The sequence below is a fragment of the Eublepharis macularius genome, chromosome 9 (genome assembly GCF_028583425.1).
Source record: "Eublepharis macularius isolate TG4126 chromosome 9, MPM_Emac_v1.0, whole genome shotgun sequence".
NCBI lineage: Eukaryota > Metazoa > Chordata > Lepidosauria > Squamata > Eublepharidae > Eublepharis > Eublepharis macularius.
The window spans coordinates 20,377,757-20,397,159 of NC_072798.1; the positions used below are offsets into that span (position 1 = coordinate 20,377,757).

General features: G+C 42.8%; 1 protein-coding gene across 1 annotated transcript in view; it reads right to left on the bottom strand.

Moving 5' to 3' along the window:
* The window catches only part of IL17RA (interleukin 17 receptor A), a 33,316-nt gene extending 17,907 nt beyond the window's left edge, over nucleotides 1-15,409 (bottom strand). The window contains exons 1-2 of the mRNA XM_054988827.1: nucleotides 15,293-15,409; nucleotides 984-1,008 (exon numbers count right to left, since the gene is read on the bottom strand). Of these exons, the coding sequence (XP_054844802.1) occupies nucleotides 984-1,008; nucleotides 15,293-15,403 (136 nt within the window). The 5' untranslated portion in view covers nucleotides 15,404-15,409. The remainder of the gene's footprint in view (nucleotides 1-983; nucleotides 1,009-15,292) is intronic.
* Nucleotides 15,410-19,403: the final 3,994 nt, after the last annotated feature.

Consider the following 19,403-nt stretch of genomic DNA (forward strand, 5'->3'; position numbering starts at 1 on the left):
TATGCTCTATGCTCAATTTTTGTTTTTGCTTATTTCTCACACTGCTATTTACTTCTTATGCTACTTAAGTTATAAATAATGTATGTCATATTCTTAAAGAAGTAAAAAAAAAATCAAGCTTTGCAAGAAAGTGTTGCACATATTCCAATTCTTCCCATTTTTTTTCAAAAATATGTCCAGAAATTTTACATTGATAACACACATCAGAACACTTATATTACTCTGCTGAGTGTGAATAGTGGTAGAAGGAAAACCAGTAGAACATTTCCTCAGACTCACTTGCCTGGACATGGTCACCATGGAAGAGAAACTACGACTGTAATACATTATGAATGAAACTGCATTGTAAAGCACTTCCCAAGGAGAAAACTTACTTTAGGAACAAGCAATTAGGTTGCCATCCTGCACATACTCCAAATTCAAAATTCTAATGAATTGATTATTGGAATTCTAGCCCACCATATCCCCAAAGTTCAGGACAATACTTGAAAACACAACCTGACCTATGATTCTTATGCCATAAGCTCCCCATGAGTCTGCTGCTATACTGGCCTCAGATATGCAAGTTCTTTGTCAAATTAGTCAGGTAGATAGAAGAGGTCAGTAGAGTAAAGCTCAACAAGACTCCAGCCCTAAAACAAATAAAATGAGGACAAATTATATTGTTGAAGGCTTTCACAGCAGGAAAACAATGGTTGTTGTGGATGTTCCAGGCTGTATAGCCGTGGTCTTGGCATTGTAGTTCCTGACGTTTCGCCAGCAGCTGTGGCTGGCATCTTCAGAGGTGTAGCACCAAATGACCTGCCAACATCTTTTCCACACTGTGACAATGAGAGATCTCTGTCTTTTGGTGCTACATCTTTGAAGATGCCAGCCACAGCTGCTGGCGAAACGTCAGGAACTACAATGCCAAGACCACGGCTATACAGCCCAGAAAATCCACAACAACCATTGAGGATAAATTATTTTAAAAATGGACTTACTGTTTCTCACAATGCAGTGCAGACCCTGTAGGAAAGAGAACAGCCATGTCATTGAGAAGAACCAATTCTTATCACAACCTGAAGCGACTATGTTGAAAAATAACTTCACAGTTCATCTCTGGGTGTAACTAGCAAACCACAGTATGTTCATTATGAGAATAAACCTCTGATGTCTTCTGTTTTTTTCAGACCCTGGAATGTGGATCCAATACTGAAGGTTTGGGGGCTGGTGAGAAACTGATTTCTTGCAGTGTCCTAATTGGATGAAACAAGATGTGGTTTGTTGTCTTGCTTAGAAGCCATAATTAAACAGTGTTTAGGTAAGAACAAATCACAAGTTGTTTTGTTTCATTTGGAAGTCATCAACTGCAGTTTCTTGGAAAACCAGAATCCTTCAATATCCAAGCCACATGCAAAGGGGAAAGGGAGGCGGCATGCTAACTTTACTTGACTTTACAGACAAAACATGGATCTGTGTATTAGCTTAACAACACTTTCTTCTTCAACAGTTGCTAGCAGTATTTCTACACAGGAAGTAGAAGATTAACATTCAGAAAATGGGGGAATTCAAGATAAAAGTGCAATATAGAAAGCAATTGCAATAAAACCATAGCAATTTGCATATATGTATAAAAACAGTCCTAGAGTGAAACAGTTCTACTATTCAGTTAACTGAATGCCCAATTCCAAATTGCATTCCCCCCTTTCAGCTAATCCGGAGCAAGACCAGAGCAGGGAGATAGGTGAGGGGTTGCCCACAAATGGGACCAAAAGCTGTGGTGAAAAAAGTAAGTAAAGCACTGTGGGTAGAAAAGAAGGAATCCCTAACGGGGAAGGGCTGGCTGGCATCAGAGCAGACCAGACCTGAATGGAAAATGGAAAAGCTAGTAAATGATGAGCAGGTAAAAAGACATGAAAGAGTAGGTAGGAAAGCAAAATGGGAAGGAAGAAATCATACTCTGCTTGTCTTGAAGAGGGAGGACTCAGTGATTTCAAGCTCATAGTGGAAGAAAGTTCTGGAGATGAAGCAACTACAAAATGGAGGCCTTGGAATGCCCTTTTTATGTACCGGGATTTACCAAGGCGCCAGTGGAGAAATCTGCTACTAGTCCAATTTGGTCAGAATTAGAATCTGCACTGCCATTGTGCCAGAACTTCAGAACCTGATTGTTCAATGGTGGATTTTTGTTTGTGTTCTAAATGGTGCAATTTTAGGAGCTGTGACCCACTGGGGTAAGTCCAGGATCCAGGATATGGTAGGATGGTACAATGCTTCTATTATAGAAGAGGTGCGCCCATGAAATGGGCTGGAGGGAATACCCAAGATGGTTCTGATAGTTGATGATTTAATCAGAATGGGTGCCGACTTAGAGTAGATGGTAGCAGTTAGGAAATAAGCCAATGGCCATAACTGGATTTATAAACAAATAATCCAGGAGCCATATTGTGCATGATTTGAGAGCTTTGGTTATTGCCCTGCAGGGGGCTTGCCCAAGGATTATTGGTGCCCTAGGCGGTGAACTTGCCATGCCTCCATGATCGAGGGAAACAAATATTCCCCCCTCACTGAGGTGCAGCAAGAAGTCAGGACCTGTCCCCCCTTAAACTGCAGTAGGAAGCCACACACACTCTCCTTGCCCCCCCTCCAAACATGGTGACGCAGTACAGTGACAAAGGGTGCCACAGGGAAACTGCTGCCCGCTCTTCTCAGGCAAGGCAGCAAGGCATAATATGGTGTGGAGAAACTGCTGCCCATTCTCCTCACCCCCTTGCACCAATATGGGATGGCTAGGGGAAGCAAGAAGCCACTATCTGTTATTCTTGTCCCCTGGCATGTAGAGCCAACGTGAGGCACAAAGGGGGAGTAGAGAAAGAAGATGGCAGAGCTGGTCCTCCCTCAATGGACTGAACAAAGAGCAGGCTCCTTTGGACCACCATTGAAGCCACTGGGCACCTCCTTGGGCTGCCATCATAGAACTCCACACTGCAGGCAGCTGGTTGGCACCCTTCTACTTCTGGTGCCCTAGAGCTGCCTGTGGATGGTCCTGCAAAAGTGCTTATGGCCAAAATCTGTGAGGTGCTCTGGAGATTTAAGCAAAAGAGCTTGATTGATGTTCTCCTGTAGTATCTAGACTTTAGACAACATCCTCTTGGAAGTAACGGGGGACACCCTTGTTTGCTTTTAATATTAAACTAGATGCATTTGCTTACACTTAAGGCATGTCAAGGCAAAATAATCTTGGGGCGCAGATGAAATGGGTCTCAGTGTGTGGGGGAGCTACACAACAAACTTTGCTGGCGATGCTGCTGTTCAATCAGTGCAGCCTTCACAGGCACAGGAACCTTGCTAGAATGAGAACTTGCCAACTCATTCATTTGACTTGCTTTCAAAACTCTTTTCCTGATAATGTTCAATAAACTCTTGGATCATCACAGCTGTGTGCGTTTTCCTGGGATTTGGTAGATAGTGATCTAGGCTTAAACCTCCCCCCCACAAGCCCGTCAAATCCCAAACACACTGCTAACCTTAGTCACCATCTGTATGTGACTCACTGGGAGATGGCTGAGAGCTTCAGTTCCTTATGTTTTTATTTTTAAACTTCTGAAGGCATTTCTAATCTTCCATAAATACAAACATGGGCAACAAGTACAGAAATCGCTACTCACATTTCCAACGACTAGCATTATAACAGACAATTTTGACGGACTGAATTCAATGGCTTAGAACCAACAAGACATTCTGTGCTCAAGACTCAGAGGATAACCTGACCCTCTAGACTAAATTTTCAGGGGTCTGCAGTAGGAAAGGGCCAAGTACCCAGCCCTGTTTGTAGGTTTCTGCCTCCAAGCCAGGACAGGCTTTCAGAAGTACAATCACTTTCTTCTTGAATTTCTGGTCATATCCTCTGGAGTCTGTTGTTCATCCAACAGAAGTGTTAAATCAAGGCCCGTTTGTCCCTATGGAGGCCGGCAGACGTGCGCGGCACCTTGAGTGCTGCCGGGCCATGGAAAACAGCAAAGAGCAGAACTAGGCGGAAGCCTGTAAGTAAGCGAATCCCTTCTGTTATTACAAGCGCACGCGAAGGAGTGGTGGGATCTGAAGCTAAAAAGGCTCGTTCTTCCCCCTCGCTGAGTTTCAGAATTTGGTTGGCGGCCCCCCCCCCCCAAATGGCAGCGAAAAAGCAGAGTCCCGCTTTGGGCAAGTCAATTTCGGCTGCCCTGCAGGGGAAAGGAGAATCGCTCGAGGACTTGGTGAAGAGGTTGGTTATCGAAGCCATAAAGCCCTTTGTTGACAAGCTGAATGAAACAGATCAAAGGGTGGGCTTAATTGAGAGTGAAGTGAAAACCATTAAGGAAGCGGGGGGGGGGCAGAGAAGTCTGCCCGGGAAAATGCGTCACTCGTGAGGGCAACGAATAAAGAGTTAAAGCTGGTGGAGAACCAGCTGATCGGGCTGCAAGTGGAACGAACACAGACAATTTTGCACCTCCAGAACGTGAAAGAGGAGGAAAATGAGGATTTATGGGGTCTGGTCTTGGAACTATTGGCGACACCTGCGAGGGCAACTAAAGAAGAGGTAAAAAGCGCCATTTTGGAAGCCTGTCGGGCTTCTTCAAAATATGCAACGAAGCGTCAGCTGCCTCGCGAGATCATCATCGATTTTTCATCTAAAAGGATCCGAGACACTATCCTATACAACTCATACAATGCGGATCTGGACTTTCTGGGTAATAAAGTCAAGATACTGAAGGACGTCCCATTTTTAGTTCGGAAATGAAGATTTAAGTATAAAAAGTTCGCAGCTCTTCTGAGGGAACGTGGAATAAAGTACAAATGGCTATTTCCGGAAGGTATCTGGTTCAGTTACAAAGATCAATCTTACAAGATAACACCAGAAGATCAACTAAGGGATTTTGAGGACAAAAATCAAGAATTTCAGCAAGACACCAAGCAAGAAGAAAAGGCGAAGTCTGAAGGGGGGGGGGGGAACGAGCACTGTGGCTGCAGTTGCTCAGAGAGAATTGCGTCCGAGGCCCGGGGGGGGGGGGGGAGGAAGACTTAATTTGAATTGTAATTTGTATTTTGCAAGGTCAACCACTCCATCAATATCATACAAAGTTTTAATTCTTTAATAATGGCAGTATGAAGGGAAAGCATTATGTGTAGGGTAGTGTTGTTATATGTTGCTGTTTTTTTTTCTTTCCTTCCCCTGCCCCCCTTCTTTCCCTCTGTATTGTTAGTCAATATAGCTAATAAAAAAAAGTGTTAAATCAAGAACTACATAATTCCTTTGTCCATTTTATGGCACCTTATCTCCAGAGCTCACTGCCTCCCAGATATTTCTACAATCTAGATTCTGAGGCTTTAAGAATCACAGCAACACATCTATTTTCACATGTAAGTTCCAAGTTATTGGGCCATTTTAAGTTTAGTATGCTTCTTCCATGTCTTTCTTATTTTTATTTCACAGTAAGGATGGTACTTGAATCTGCATTGAGAATACTCTACTGTAAGCAGTCAATGAACAACTTTACTACTATATTGCTAAGCTATCTTCCTCTAGAGTGTTCTGGGAGGCCTAAATATTGTTCCCATATGGTTCCCAGAACCTTGCTTATATGCAGGCAACTTATAGGTCTAGAACTCTTTAGCATCAGAAGCTATACTGCACCATCTCTGTTCAGGCTATTTGCTGGGCCTTGGAGAAACATCAAGGCACACATATATGCCTCAGAAGTGAAAACCTGAAGGCTGTTTAAGATGACAATTGAATCTATACACTCATGCGGTGCTCACTGATGCAGACAAATGAATTCATGTACTGATGTGGTAGTTCCAAATAACTTAACAAGGAAGGATCTCATCTTTCCAATACTCAAGTTCCTAGACCTAATTTAACCTTTAAACACAGAAGGAAAACATTCAGACAATGGAAGCAATAACTAAGGTCCCATGCCTTTGGGTAGCTTATTCACTGCAATGATGCTTGTTCAGGAGAAGTCCCAGGTGGATTGTGCCCTATATTAGTAACAGCTATATAAAAAATTAATGTGCTATTGTTAGGAAGCCAGAGTAATCTTGCATTTAATTGTATTGTTTCTAGAAGAAAAAAGATCATGTGTAATCTGCATACTATTTGCATATCAACAATCTGAAAAAGTGGCAAAATACAATGTTGAAAGGTTGGTGTAATGACGCATTTGATCTTCTCACTCATTTATGTGATGATTCACATATCTAGAATCCAGTTTTTACACAAAGGACGTATCTACTAAACCCAAATTATCATAGCAACCCATAGACAAAAGTAGTAGAAGGGAAGGGGGATAACAGAAACAAAATATCAACTATAATATAGTGGCTAAGAGAATGGGCTATATCACCACATCCATGAACTCCGTGGGTTATCTTAGACAAGCTACTCTCGCTCGTCCTCATCTCAGTGTTTTGATACCAGAACCCATGGTAGATGCTGAGAGGCCCTAAAGCCAAGCAGGCAATGTGAGAACAGGTGGCTTGATGTGGAAAGTTTTGAAAGCCACTGGCCTATCAAGCTATAACAGCTTGCATAGGCTTCTAACTACAGCATGGGTATTGTGTCAAAAATATATGTTTCAGAGTTCAGCTGTGTCACTGATCTACAAAGTTTTTTTTAAGGGAATTAAAGGTGAAGTCAATACACAGACTGATAGCCAAAAGCAAGAAGTACAGAACAGAACATCCCATTTTGATGGCTGTCTCAGTTAAGTACTTAGTTCTGATTAAGAGCTGTCATAATTTATATGAGAACTACACAACTGATCTTGGGAAGAATATAAAGAACTTACTGCGACATCACACCTCAAGTCTTGGGATCTACTTCTAAACATGGCACTAGAGAACAGATAAAAATTCACACAATGGGGCTATGTACAGACAGGAGATTTCCCCTACAAATTTAGGATAACCCCTAAGTTTGCAGAAAAATAAAAAGGGAAAAATGGTGAGGGGGCTAAAATCCAGAGATCTCAGACTATTATATCGGTTCTCAAGCAGCCCCCACAAACTATGCTGCACAATGCGGCAGCAGCTGAGGAGTAGAAGAGACAGACAGAAGGGCAAGAAATGTGTTGGTGGGCTGATGAAAGGAAGAGGTGGTGGGAAGAGGAAAAGGGGCAACAATGGTAGATACTAGGTAGGAAAATGAAGAGGGAACTATTTTAGGGAGATAGGATCTCTATCCTCCAAGAGTCATGCAAGTCCTCTAGCTTGGGGGCCCCCAGTTTTGCAGAAGAATCTGAAAAATTAGGGGGAAGAGAGTTGCAGGGCTAAAAAAAAAACTTCAGAATTTTAAAGTACCACCTGTTCACGATCAGATAGTTCTGAGGTACAGAAGTATCAGGAGCAGGGCTTTTTTTCAGCTGAAAAACAGTGGAACGGAGTTCCAGAACCTCTTGAAAATGGTCAGATGGCTGGTGGCCCCGCCCCCTGATCTCCAGACAGAGGGGAGTTTAGTTTGCCCTCCACACCGCGGCGCGGAGGGCAATCTCAACTCCCCTCTGTCTGGAGATCAGGGTGTGGGGCCACCAGTCATGAGGGCAAACTACTGAGTTCCACCACCTCTTTTCCCAGAAAAAAAGCCCTTATCAGGAGGCATTCTGAGTTATCAGAATGGTTTTTGATAACCAGAGATGATAAATGGGTAGAGGGAAAGAAGAAAGGTAAGGAGAAGCCATAGAGCTGTGGAGAGGAAGGAGAAATCTGAAAAGGAGGAAAGTAAGTGAGAGGAAAGACCAGGTGGGCAGTTGGAGGAGAGATGGGGAGAAAAACTAGGAAGGTGGATAAACAGAAGGGCAAGGAGAATACAAGAGGGAAGAAACAGGAATGGAGGGAGGGAGGGGAAGTGGGGACCTGTGGTGGAAGGAGGTAGGCTCTCTCTCCCCTGTGATCTCACCTTTTGCAGCCACCTTTTGGGTTAAGTAGGCAGTCCTAGAATTAATTCTTTATGCACCAAGCTTGGTTGCAAAGATGGAAACAACTTTGCCATCACTCTCAGGCGTTAGAAAGTAGCTGATGTGGGACTACTTCAGAAGTCACACTCTAACAACTCTGAGAGTGACTGAAAGAAACAGGCTGCTTTTAGCTTGCCTGAGAATAGCTGCAAAGGTGAGATGATTCTTACCACTGCTGCATAAAATCTGATCTGCAACATTTTGTAGAGGGTCCCCACCTGCTTTGCAAACTTTGCTCCACAGCTGTTGCTTCTATTCAAAACCATGAAAAGAAAATGTCCATACTGGATAAATATCATTGAAAAGTTTTATGTCTGTAGTATCCATTATAGTCCACATAAAATTTTATAATTCTCCATTGACAGACTTCCTGTGCACTGCCTCAACTTCCTTAAACTGTAGCTAAGAAACACCTCTCCTAAGTTAGCCGAGTTTGCCATCGACCACTTATATTATCAGCTGCGGTTTCAGCAAAAATTACGAAAAGGAAATTTCTGTCACAGAGGCTGTTTTGCAACAGCTATCCTTGTGCAACACTGCATAAGCTGCTCTTCTTGGTAAGGACGGGCTCCAACAACAAGCTGTCTGCAATCCATTTTATCTGTGAAACCAACTCTAAAGAAAACAGTAAAATGAAAGGAGATTTAACCCAAACTTGTATATTTCTTACTGGCAATGCTAGTTCATGGCAGCTGCTTTTCTCCTCTGTCTTTCTCTCCCATCTTCTGTTAAGCTCAATGAAAATTTTTACTGAACTCATGTTTACTGTCAAACACTCAACTTTTTTTTAAAAAAAACCTCCCAAGTATCAGGTTCAGAATCAATATGCATATTGACCAAAATTATGGAGAACAAATGTATCTGTGTACATTATTTGAATGACTTATTCCAAGTGCAACACATTTTGTAGAGAACAGTATTTAAAATGGAAATACAATACTAAATATGCAAAATATGCAAAATATTCAGGAATTGCTGCATATGAATAATACCACAAGTCTCCAGTCCCCAAACAGATAATCAAATCTGTTCCACTCCATTAACCAGGCAATCCACCAAGGCAATTGTTCAATGTTACTGAAATATTTAGGAATTGTAGCATGCAAAAAATGAACATGAGAACGTACTGTTTGGATGATCCCAGAGGGCCACTGAGGACCAGCACTAATAGACCACTTTAGTTCCAATATATCACTTTGAAGAACTTCAATTAAGATTACACTCAGTCAAGAGTTCTCAAAACTGATGCGAGATTAATAGGATGTCTGCTTAACATAAAAGTCACTCCTATTAGTTTTGTTCAAAATAAAAACATCCCAAGGGTAGAGATGAATCATGGGTCACATTTTTGGCTTACTTGCCCTTAACGGAACACAGCAGAGGTCTAATTCAGGTGTGTAATGCAATATACAAGGAAGGAATTTGCACTTTTAACTGTTTTGGAGTGTACCCTGCTGACAAAATTTGATCTGTGGAACTTCATATCCCCATTTCATCTATTTTACAACTTTACATAAACGGATCAGTCATGTGAGTAGTTAAAAGAACAAATAGACTAGATGACAGCATATTCATCAGGCCTAATTACTGGGATTAAAACTGACTTTTTAGGAGGCAGTTATGGAGAAAACATGATATTTTGAGTATAGAGGATACAAAAGGAATTCCAAATCAGTTTTAACTCTAGTTTATGCAATTCTTAGCAGGAGCCCTTTAGAAATCAAAGATAGAAGGACATGCCTCCAATCTCAAAAGCCATTCCTCCTTCAGGACAGATAGACACTGCAGTTAACGAAGGTATGCCCTGTTGGCCCAAAAGCAAAATCCCCAAAGCAATCTAACATCTTATATTTGGATCAACACAAAAGCAGCATGCCAGATTTTGAGTTCTCCAGAACTTTTCATCACGCAGGACATTAAACAAGGAGGAAGGAAACAGATGTTTCAGGCCCAGATATTAAGATCTCTTGTTTATATCATTTGTAGAAAGCTGGGATGATTAAAGTAGTGGAGCTGGTATCAACATTTGACCTTGGAACCAAATTTGGTAAAATTACCACGGGGGGAGGGGGGGAGAGAAACCCCACAAGTACAGTTTGTTTCATCAACTCTTTAGCTGGTGCATGACGTACAATAATCTTCAACACTTTTTGCTTCTGCTTTTAGCCTCTTAAACCCTGTGTGTTTCATCTGGAGTTCCTGAGATATTTGATCAACAAGGGTTTTCATGTTTTCTATCAGAGGCTGCCATGATCATCATCTTCCCTGAAGGTCCAAGGTACAGCCCGATACCAAGTTTACTCAGCACCAGTTACCTATTCAAATCTGCCTGACATTCTACAAAGAATGAAGACGCCTTAAGATCAGGGCCTGAAACATTTCCCACCACTATCCTTCTTAAAACATTCCCGAGTGAGGCCTTAAATATTCAAAAGCTTAAACACCTTTCATTTTTAGATCTAAAAATTCCCTCGTGTAAATCCTGTGATCAAGATAATCAGCAATACTGATTATCTTGTTCACATTAATTGAATTGGCAAGGTTGTCAAGCTGCACCTAGTGATCCTGTGATATGCAGCACAAAGCAAGGAGGGAGTATGTCACATCAGCAAATGGGATAATAAACAAATGCAGTATTGCAAATTGACAGCACTTGTATGCCACCACGGCACAGGATATTGCACTACTGAAATTACTTTTGGTCTGCGTAACTGCAGTAGTGCAATTGTTCTGTGTAAGCCAGATGTTGGGAAAGGAGATGCAGAAAGGGCTGGCTGGTGAAATGACAACATTTATGTCATTTTATCAAAGACAACCGGTCCAAAGACTCCTTGTATCAGTACGATGTTAAATATATTTCACATTAACTTACCAAAAAGAAAACAAGCAGAGATCCCAATATGGGAAACACAGAATGCAGTCAGACCACCAGCCCTTCACCCACAGGTCAGGGCATTAAGGAACAGAACATATAAGAACTGACTGAATTATCACTATTCACAAATAAATATGCAAGATCCAGCTGCATGGATCTTATTAGCCAGAACAGAGAAATTACATATGCAGTAGAGCCAGGACACTTCCAGGTGTAAATTCAAATACAAATACTACTTAAGGAAGATCTGTAATGGCCTTGTAAGCCACCTGTGTGAAAATTGCAACCCAATTTTGGATATAGATCCACAGGCTTTTGACCAAAGTTTATCTTCAGAATCATACTTTATTTTTCTTTATTTCATTTATACCATGCTTTTTCTTCCAATGAGACCCAAAGCAGCTTAACACTGTTTTCCTCTCTTCCAGCTGATCGTCTCACAACAATCCTGTGAGGTAGGTTACACTGAATTTATGTGACTGGCCCAAGGTCATCTAGCAAGCTTCCATGTCACAGCTCAAACTTGGTCTCCCAGATCCTAGTGTGACACCATAACAACTAAGCTACAACGGAATAATCTGTGGACTGTTCCATGCAAGTAATTTCCCTACATAAGTATCACTTCCATGTGGGCAAACACCCCCCCCCAATCAGCCATTTATTAATATTTATTGTACTGTATAGCCATGTAGTAAGGTGCTAGAATTCCTGCTGCACAAACTTGTGTGCCCATTTCATTGTAAGTGCTCTGCATTTGTGGCACTGTACAGCTTATACTTCTACACACAGAAAATAAGTGCAAAGGAAAATGGTCTTCTGCAAGCACAATAGCACAGTTTATTTGAAGGAAGAATTATATATTCCACATATAAAGTGCCACAATTTAAAAATGATTTATCTTCAACTTCTCCAAATGGAGGGCATCTTGAGGGAAAATATGAAAAGTATGCAAAAAAGACGCAAATTTGTATTATTGCACAAAGGCCGATTGTGTAGAAAGTCTGGCCTGTACACCACATCAGAAAAGTATGATGCCTTCTTCTGCCATAAAAACCCTTCTTCCCAAACTGGCTCTTCTATCCAAGCAGCAACCTCTGAAGGTAGGCTTTGCTGAGTAGAAGGATACATGTGTCTCCATTTTTATTTCTTTATTTAGAAAACGTACACACCCCCTCTACAGAGACCTACTCAAGGCAGTTTACAGCTAAAACCAAACCAAACCATCATTGGATAAATAAAGTCAGTGAACAAGCTCCTAAAAACAAGCTGATGCTATTAAAATAAACCTGGGTGCAAGTACAGCATAAAATACAAATTATCCTGTGTTTAAATACTATGTTTTATTAATATGTTTTAACAACTTTTAAGATGTTGTATTCATTATGGCTTTATATTTTGTATTTCTTGATGAAGCTGTTGTGAAATGCAGAGGGATTATATAATTAAAGATTATTTCCTTTGCACTGTCTTTTTTCTTAGTTTTGGCATGAAAATAAACCAGGGCACAACTACAACATAAAATACACATTATGTACATGATATAGATAAAACATTTAAGAGTTAAATCAGTGCCATCCAAAGCAGAGTTATACCCTTCTAAACTCACTGGGCTTAGAAAGGTGTTCTTTGGATGGCACTGAAACCCCCTTAAGTCATAGCCTGTTTCAGCCTCATGCCTAAAGGAAAATAAGGTGGGTGCTACATGAGCCTCATAGGGAAAGGCACTACCACTGAAAAAGCCCAGTGTCTGGCTGCTACCTGCCTTAATTATGACAGCGGGGGGCACAGAAAGAAGGGCTTTTGAAGAGGAGCTTAACTGGCAGGCTGGAGGGCAGGCCCCAACTCATTTAGGACCTTAAAGATAAGAACCAGCACTTTTGACAAAGACATCCATACGGTGCAATTTTTTCAGCATAGGAGCAATAGGATCCCTATATCCAGTCCCCAACAATAACCCCGGCCACTGTATTTCAGAACATCTAAAATTTCCAAACAATGTTCACACCAACACATAAAGCACCTCAGAGTAAGATAACCTGCATGTAATAAGAGTATGGAACACTGAGGACAAATCACTTTTTAAGGACTGTAGGTGGCATATCAGTCAAAAGTAGAAGAACTTGCTCTTTCAGGATAGGTGCAGCCCCTTCCAGGACAGACTGACTTATCAATCCTCAGTTTTTCTTTGACCAACAGAATCTCAGCCTTGTCTGGATTGAATTTCAGATTATTGGGCCTCAGCTGTCCCATTACCTTCTCCAGGCATTTATGTAAGACTTCCACAGACCCACCCAACTTAGAAGTTAAGGAGAAACAGAACTGGGTGTCATCATCCACATATTGGGGGCACCATACTTCAAATGCCTTATTTCTCCCAGTGGTTTCATATAAATGTTAAACAGCATAAGAGACAAGATGGATACCTGTGGGACTCCAAAGCATAAACCAGTCCCCTGTCCAGAACTGGTCAGCCAAGTAAGAATGAAAGGATCAGAGCATGGTCCCTCCAATCCCAAATCAGCCAGCCTCTTACGATGGCCATCATCGTTGATGGTATCAAAAGCCACCAAGGGGTCCTGAAGAATCAACAGGAATGCACTCCCCCATCATTCTCTTGGCAAAGATAGTCAATCAGGATCACATTTTGCAGGACAGAGTACTCATCCATAGAACATACAGATGCAGTTTGCCATATACATGACTACTGTCACTACAAGTAGTGCACCCATGAACCAATTATTTCCTCTAACGTGTATATAATAAAGACGAGGCTACTGTCGTATAGCAATTAAGTGGTTGGGTGGTGAATCAGCATTCTGCTGGTTTGAATCCCACAACTGCCCTGAACTCAGTAGGTGTCCTTGGGTAAGCCACTTCTCTCATTCCCAGCTCCCCAGCTGTATTGTGGAGATAACACTGATTTTGTTCTCCACTCTGAATGGGACACTAATCTGTCTAGAAGAACAGCATATAAGCACAGTTATATTAACAGTGCCTCTCCCAACTGTTCTTGAGTGACCAGCATAGAATCAGAACATTTGGTATTGTATATTTTAATGTTCCAATCAAGAAAACAAAAAAGGACAATGCTATGTACGGTATTTGAAAAAACAAATCTACCACAAGATTCCTGAACCTTATGTTACACCAAGGAGATAGGGGAGAAGTGCCTACTATGAACTTCTTTCCTCAGTGATAAACAATTGTGACATTAACAGTACAATCCTAAACAAAGTTATGCCAGTCTAAGCCCACTGATTTCAATGGGGTTAGACTGGAGTAACTCTATTTAGGATTGCACTGTAAGTGTATGAAAGTCTCATCAACCCTAATGGAAGCAAAAGAACAGATGGACTCATCTCATTGCCGTCTTTGACAGACCCTTAGCCATAAAGTTTGCTACTAGAGGAAACAAAACTGGGGCTGGGAGAGAAGAGAAACACAGTTTGGAAGCTATCCCACAGTATTCTATAAGTTCTCAGGCAAGCGCTCAAACTGGCTAATCTCTCCCCATCTTCCTTTTCCTCTTTTACTGACTTAACAGCTCTTACGCTCTGCACCTCCTGGACCACCCTGAGTCCTCAACAGTCTTTCTCCCCTCTCCCACTTGTTAAGCTTTCAATCATATTTTTCTACTTCTCTGGTCAAGTTGCAAATATACACCACCCTCATCTACAAGACAGCCTTGTTTCTACTCCTTTCAGATCGCCACAAGTTGCTCACTTTACAACTAGATGTAAGAAGCTGGGCCCCACAAGGAAAAAGAGAAGGAAAAAAGTAGAAAACCCCATGCCCCAAAATCTCCACCTACAAGATTCTGTAAACTCTATGCATCTTGGGTAGGCTTTTCTCTCTCCCTTTTCTTTTTGAAGTCTCAACAATTCTGTACCCCTAGAGCATATTTAGTCCTTGCAGGGACGTTTTTGAAGGGTGTTCTCCTCTTTAATGGTTATTTTGCAGTCACACATCTCTACATACTTGGGGAGGGGGGGGGTCCCTCAATTACACCTTGCTGGCTGGTGGCCCCATTCCATAGCTGTCATCAACCACGTGACAGCTAGCCGGTATTACATTTACAAGATTAGGACATATTTACAAGAATAGGATATATTTACAAGAATATACTTAAAAGAATACATTGTGGCAGGAAAACTGTCCTGTTGCATCAGGTGTCAAGAGAAACCAGATAAACTAATGCAGACATTATTTAAAAATTAAGTATTTACAAGGTACTTGAGAACATTAAGAACACTTCAAATCTATTAGCCACCGTAACAAGTAGGTCAGTACTAAGACCCTGGCATCGAGGGCTCCAGGAAAGCTGTCCACTCGAAGTTCCTCGAATTAGTTTTGGGGAGAAATAAGGACTTCCTGACAGGTAAACTCTAAGCCCACTGCACTATACCAACCGTCCACCAAAGGGAGCCCCCCCGCCCCCACTCACCCTCTGAGAGCAGTTGAAAGGCGGCAGGGTGTTCAGAAGCCTCAACCCCGAACAGCCAGATGCCAGCCCCCAAAGAAGGACGCAGCCCAGAGAGACAGCAGCTCCCCTCATCCTCGCCACGGCCACCACTTCTCCGCGCTCGGGGCCACCAGCCACGCTCGCCTCACCCGCCGACGGCTTCCGGGATCGAACCTGGAAGAGGACGAGGAGGCGTGGCCTCAGGAAACTCACCTGAGGAGGAGCAACACGCCAAGGGGGCCGGTCTTTAGGGGAAGAGGCGGGGCGCGGCCGAAGCAGAAGGTGGGCGGGGCAAAGAATACAGAGGCTGGAGGTTTAAAAATTTTTACCTGATGTGCACAGATCACGTGGTTGAGCGCTGTTAACGGTAGTTCTGGTGCGAAAACGCGGTTGGGAGACGCGCTCGAGTTTTTTTTCCTTTCGCGCCTTTTCTGTGACTGGCTAATCTTGTTTTCCAAGGTTGCCAGTCTCCAAGCGGGGCCAGGAGATCTCCAAGAGTTAGGCTATCTCCAGGTAATAATACTATAATAACAGTGTGCTTATATGCGGCCCTTCTGGATAAATTAGTGCCCACTCAGAACGGTGAACAAAGTCCGTGTTATTTTTATCTACAAGATAGCTGGGGAGCTGGAGCTGAGAGTGGCTTACCCAAGGCAATCTGCTGAGTTCATGGCAGTAGGAAGAGTCGAACTAGCAAAATGCTGATTTGCAACCTGATCATTTAACCACTCTGCTACAACAGCTTTCTCAGATGATGGATATCAGTCCTACAGGGGAAAATCGAGGTCTTGGGGGGCGTGTATGTGGACTGGAGGGTGTTATACTGTCTGTGGCATTATAGCCTCCCCAGACTACATCCCCAAATCTTCAGGAATTTCCCAACCCAGAGTTGGCATTTTTTCCTCGGGGAACTGATCTCTGTGGCCTGAAGATCAGTTATAATTCCAGGAAACCTCGAGCCACCACCTGGAGGTTGGCAACCTTAATCAGCCATACCTACCTAGCCTGATTCTTTCCTTTTAAAGAAGTTTTCTTGTCAGAGTAATGAATGAGAAAGTGAGTGACCTTTCCATCCTCTGCTTTGAAGCTCCATTTTATCTATTATGGAGCCCTGTCAGAAATCTGTAACCACTATCTGTCTTTATGTTTGTGGAAGCTGAGGGAATGGGGTAGGGTGCAACCAGTTTTTTAGCGGGATGTACTAAAAGGAATGACAGGATTTCCCATTGAAAATAACCGGAGAGGCTTGAATGCCCATTGGAAATAATGGGAACCTGGAATGCCCCTTGACTTGCATGGGCTCCATTGAAACACATTAGAGCAAAAAAAAAGGTGCAAAGAAAACGCGGAATGGATTTTGAAGGAAAGTCTCTGGGCCCAAGTCGACTGTTCTGGGACTGGATTGACAGGCCCCTGAGTGCAATGACGGCCCCTGAGTGTGATAGAAGGGCTTGGGGACTCGAATGACAGGCCCCGGACTGGAATGACGGCCCCTGCGTGTGCCATAAGGGCTCTGGGACTGGAATGACAGCCCCCAAGCCCTTCTGTCATACCCAGGGGCCGTCGTTCCAGTCAGGGGGCTGTCATTCCAGTCCCAGAGCCCTTCTGGCACACCCAGGGGCTGTCATTCCAGTCAGAGGCCTGTCAAGTTCAAGTTAGCCTTTATTGGCATATATCAGCAATTCAAGTTATCCACTTACAAAAAAGAAAGAACAAAGTTAAAAGAATACTGCATTACAAATACATAATGGGTATGTATGGTTTTGAAAAAATGTATGTATTGAAAATAACAGGAGAGGCTTGAATGCCCATTGGAAATAATGGGAACCTGGAATGCCCATTGACTTGCATAGGCTCCATTGAAACACATTAGAGCAAAAAAAAAAAAAAGGTGCAAAGAAAACGTGGAATGGATTTTGAAGGAAAGTCTCTGGGCCCAAGTCGACTGTTCTGGGACTGGATTGACAGGCCCCTGAACGCAATGACGGCCCCGGGTGTGACAAAAGAGGTCTGGGACTGGAATGACAGGCCCCGGACTGGAATGACGGCCACTGGGTGTGACATACATGCAGGGTAAGCTTGAATTGCAAGATAGTGGTTACAGATTTCTGACAGGGCTCCATAATAGATAAAGTGGAGCTTCAAAGCAGAGGAAGGAAAGGTCACTCACTTTCTCATTCATTACTCTGACAAGATAACTTCTTTAAAAGGAAAGAATCAGTCTAGGTAGGTATGGCTGATTAGGGTTGCCAACCTCCAGGTGGTGGCTCGAGGTTTCCTGGATTTATAACTGATCTCCAGGCCATAAAGATCAGTTCCCTGAGGAAAAAATGCCTGCTTTGACCGAAAGGACTCTATGGCATTATACCCCTCTCCAAACTCCACCCTCTCCAGGCTCCACCACCCAAATCTCCAGGAATTCTCCAACCGAGAGCTGGCAAGTCGAGCTTACCCTGCCCTTCTGTCACACCCTAGGGCTGTCATTCCAGTCTGGGGCCTGTCATTCCAGTCCCAGAGCCCTTCTGTCACACCCAGGGGCCCTCATTCCAGTCAGGCCTGTCATTCCAGTCCCAGACCTCTTTTGTCACACCCAGGGGCCGTCGTTGCGTTCAGGGGCCTGTCAATCCAGTCCCAGAACAGTCGACTTGGGCCCAGAGACTTTCCTTCAAAATCCATTCCACGTTTTCTTTGCACCTTTTTTTTGCTCTAATGTGTTTCAATGGAGCCTATGCAAGTCAATGGGCATTCCAGGTTCCCATTATTTCCAATGGGCATTCAAACCTCTCCTGTTATTTTCAATGGACAATCCTGTCATTCCTTTTAGTACATCCCGTTTTTAGCACAGGGGACATATGGCCCAAGCCTATGCACATTTAATCAAAATATGTTCAGTGAAATTCACTTATCCCACAACTCAATCTACCTTTGTTGACCATAAAATAGAGGAGGAGAGAACGATTTTGTAAGCTTCTCTGAATTCTGAATAGGGAGAAAAGTGGGGTACAAATAAATGTCTAGGTAGATAAAGGGGCTGCCTTTCAAATACACATAGACAGAAATGAGCTGCATGACCATAGCCAAGCATGTTACAAGTATAAAATATTTTATTGTTGTAGCTGTGGGCCATAACATCCTGTATTGGATCCTTGCTAATGCTATGTTTTTGTAAAATCCTATTACATTGTTTATGGAAATGTCCTTGACACTGTATGGGAATGTCCATGATACTGTGTGGAAATGTTCTTGACACTGATTGTACTAATCTCACACTATATAATCCGCCTTGAGTCTCAGTGGGAAAGACGGACTATACATGACATACATACATAAAACCGATACCTTAAAATCTTTAGCAGGATGAAGATTCTGCAGGAAATGTTCCACTAAGCGTGCTTCAATTACCTTATTTTTAAATCGAGAAATGTGTTCCTGCACTCTAATTTTCAAGGATCTTGTGGTACTGCTGACGTAAATTAAAGGGCAACTACATTGATATATACTACGTTAGATGACTTACAAGTAGAAAAGGATTTAGAATACATTGCCCTGCCCATAGTTGGATTTGCTAATTCAGTCAGTTTCACCATTAGTTGGCAGACATTACAGGCACCGCATGGAAAATGTCCGTTAGGTGATTCTCTTAAAGCAACGGCGTTCTTAAATTCTGATTGTATTAGTATAGCCTTAAGTTTCCTAGTTCTTCCGTAGCCTATTGCTGGTTTTTTTTCACAACCCCCAATATTATTTATCAGGTGCCAGTGTTTACGTGTTATTTTGCCCACTCCCCCTTCAGCCAGCTGGGATCAAGAGTGGAGCAGGGGGCAATGCCTCCCCCTGCCTTAACCCAGCTGGTATTAGGAGTGGAGCAGATGGCAATGCCCACCCCCCACCTTAATCCGGCTGGTATTAGGAGCGGAGCAGGTGGCAATGCCCTCCCCTGCTTTAACCCAGCTGGTATTAGTGGTGGAGCAGGTGGCAATGCCCCCCCCCCCCCCACCATCACCCATTTGGGATCAGGAGTGGGGCAGGTATGATTATAGCTGCCCATGCTGTAATAGTGTATGGATGGAAAGATGCCTCTAAATGGACTTTG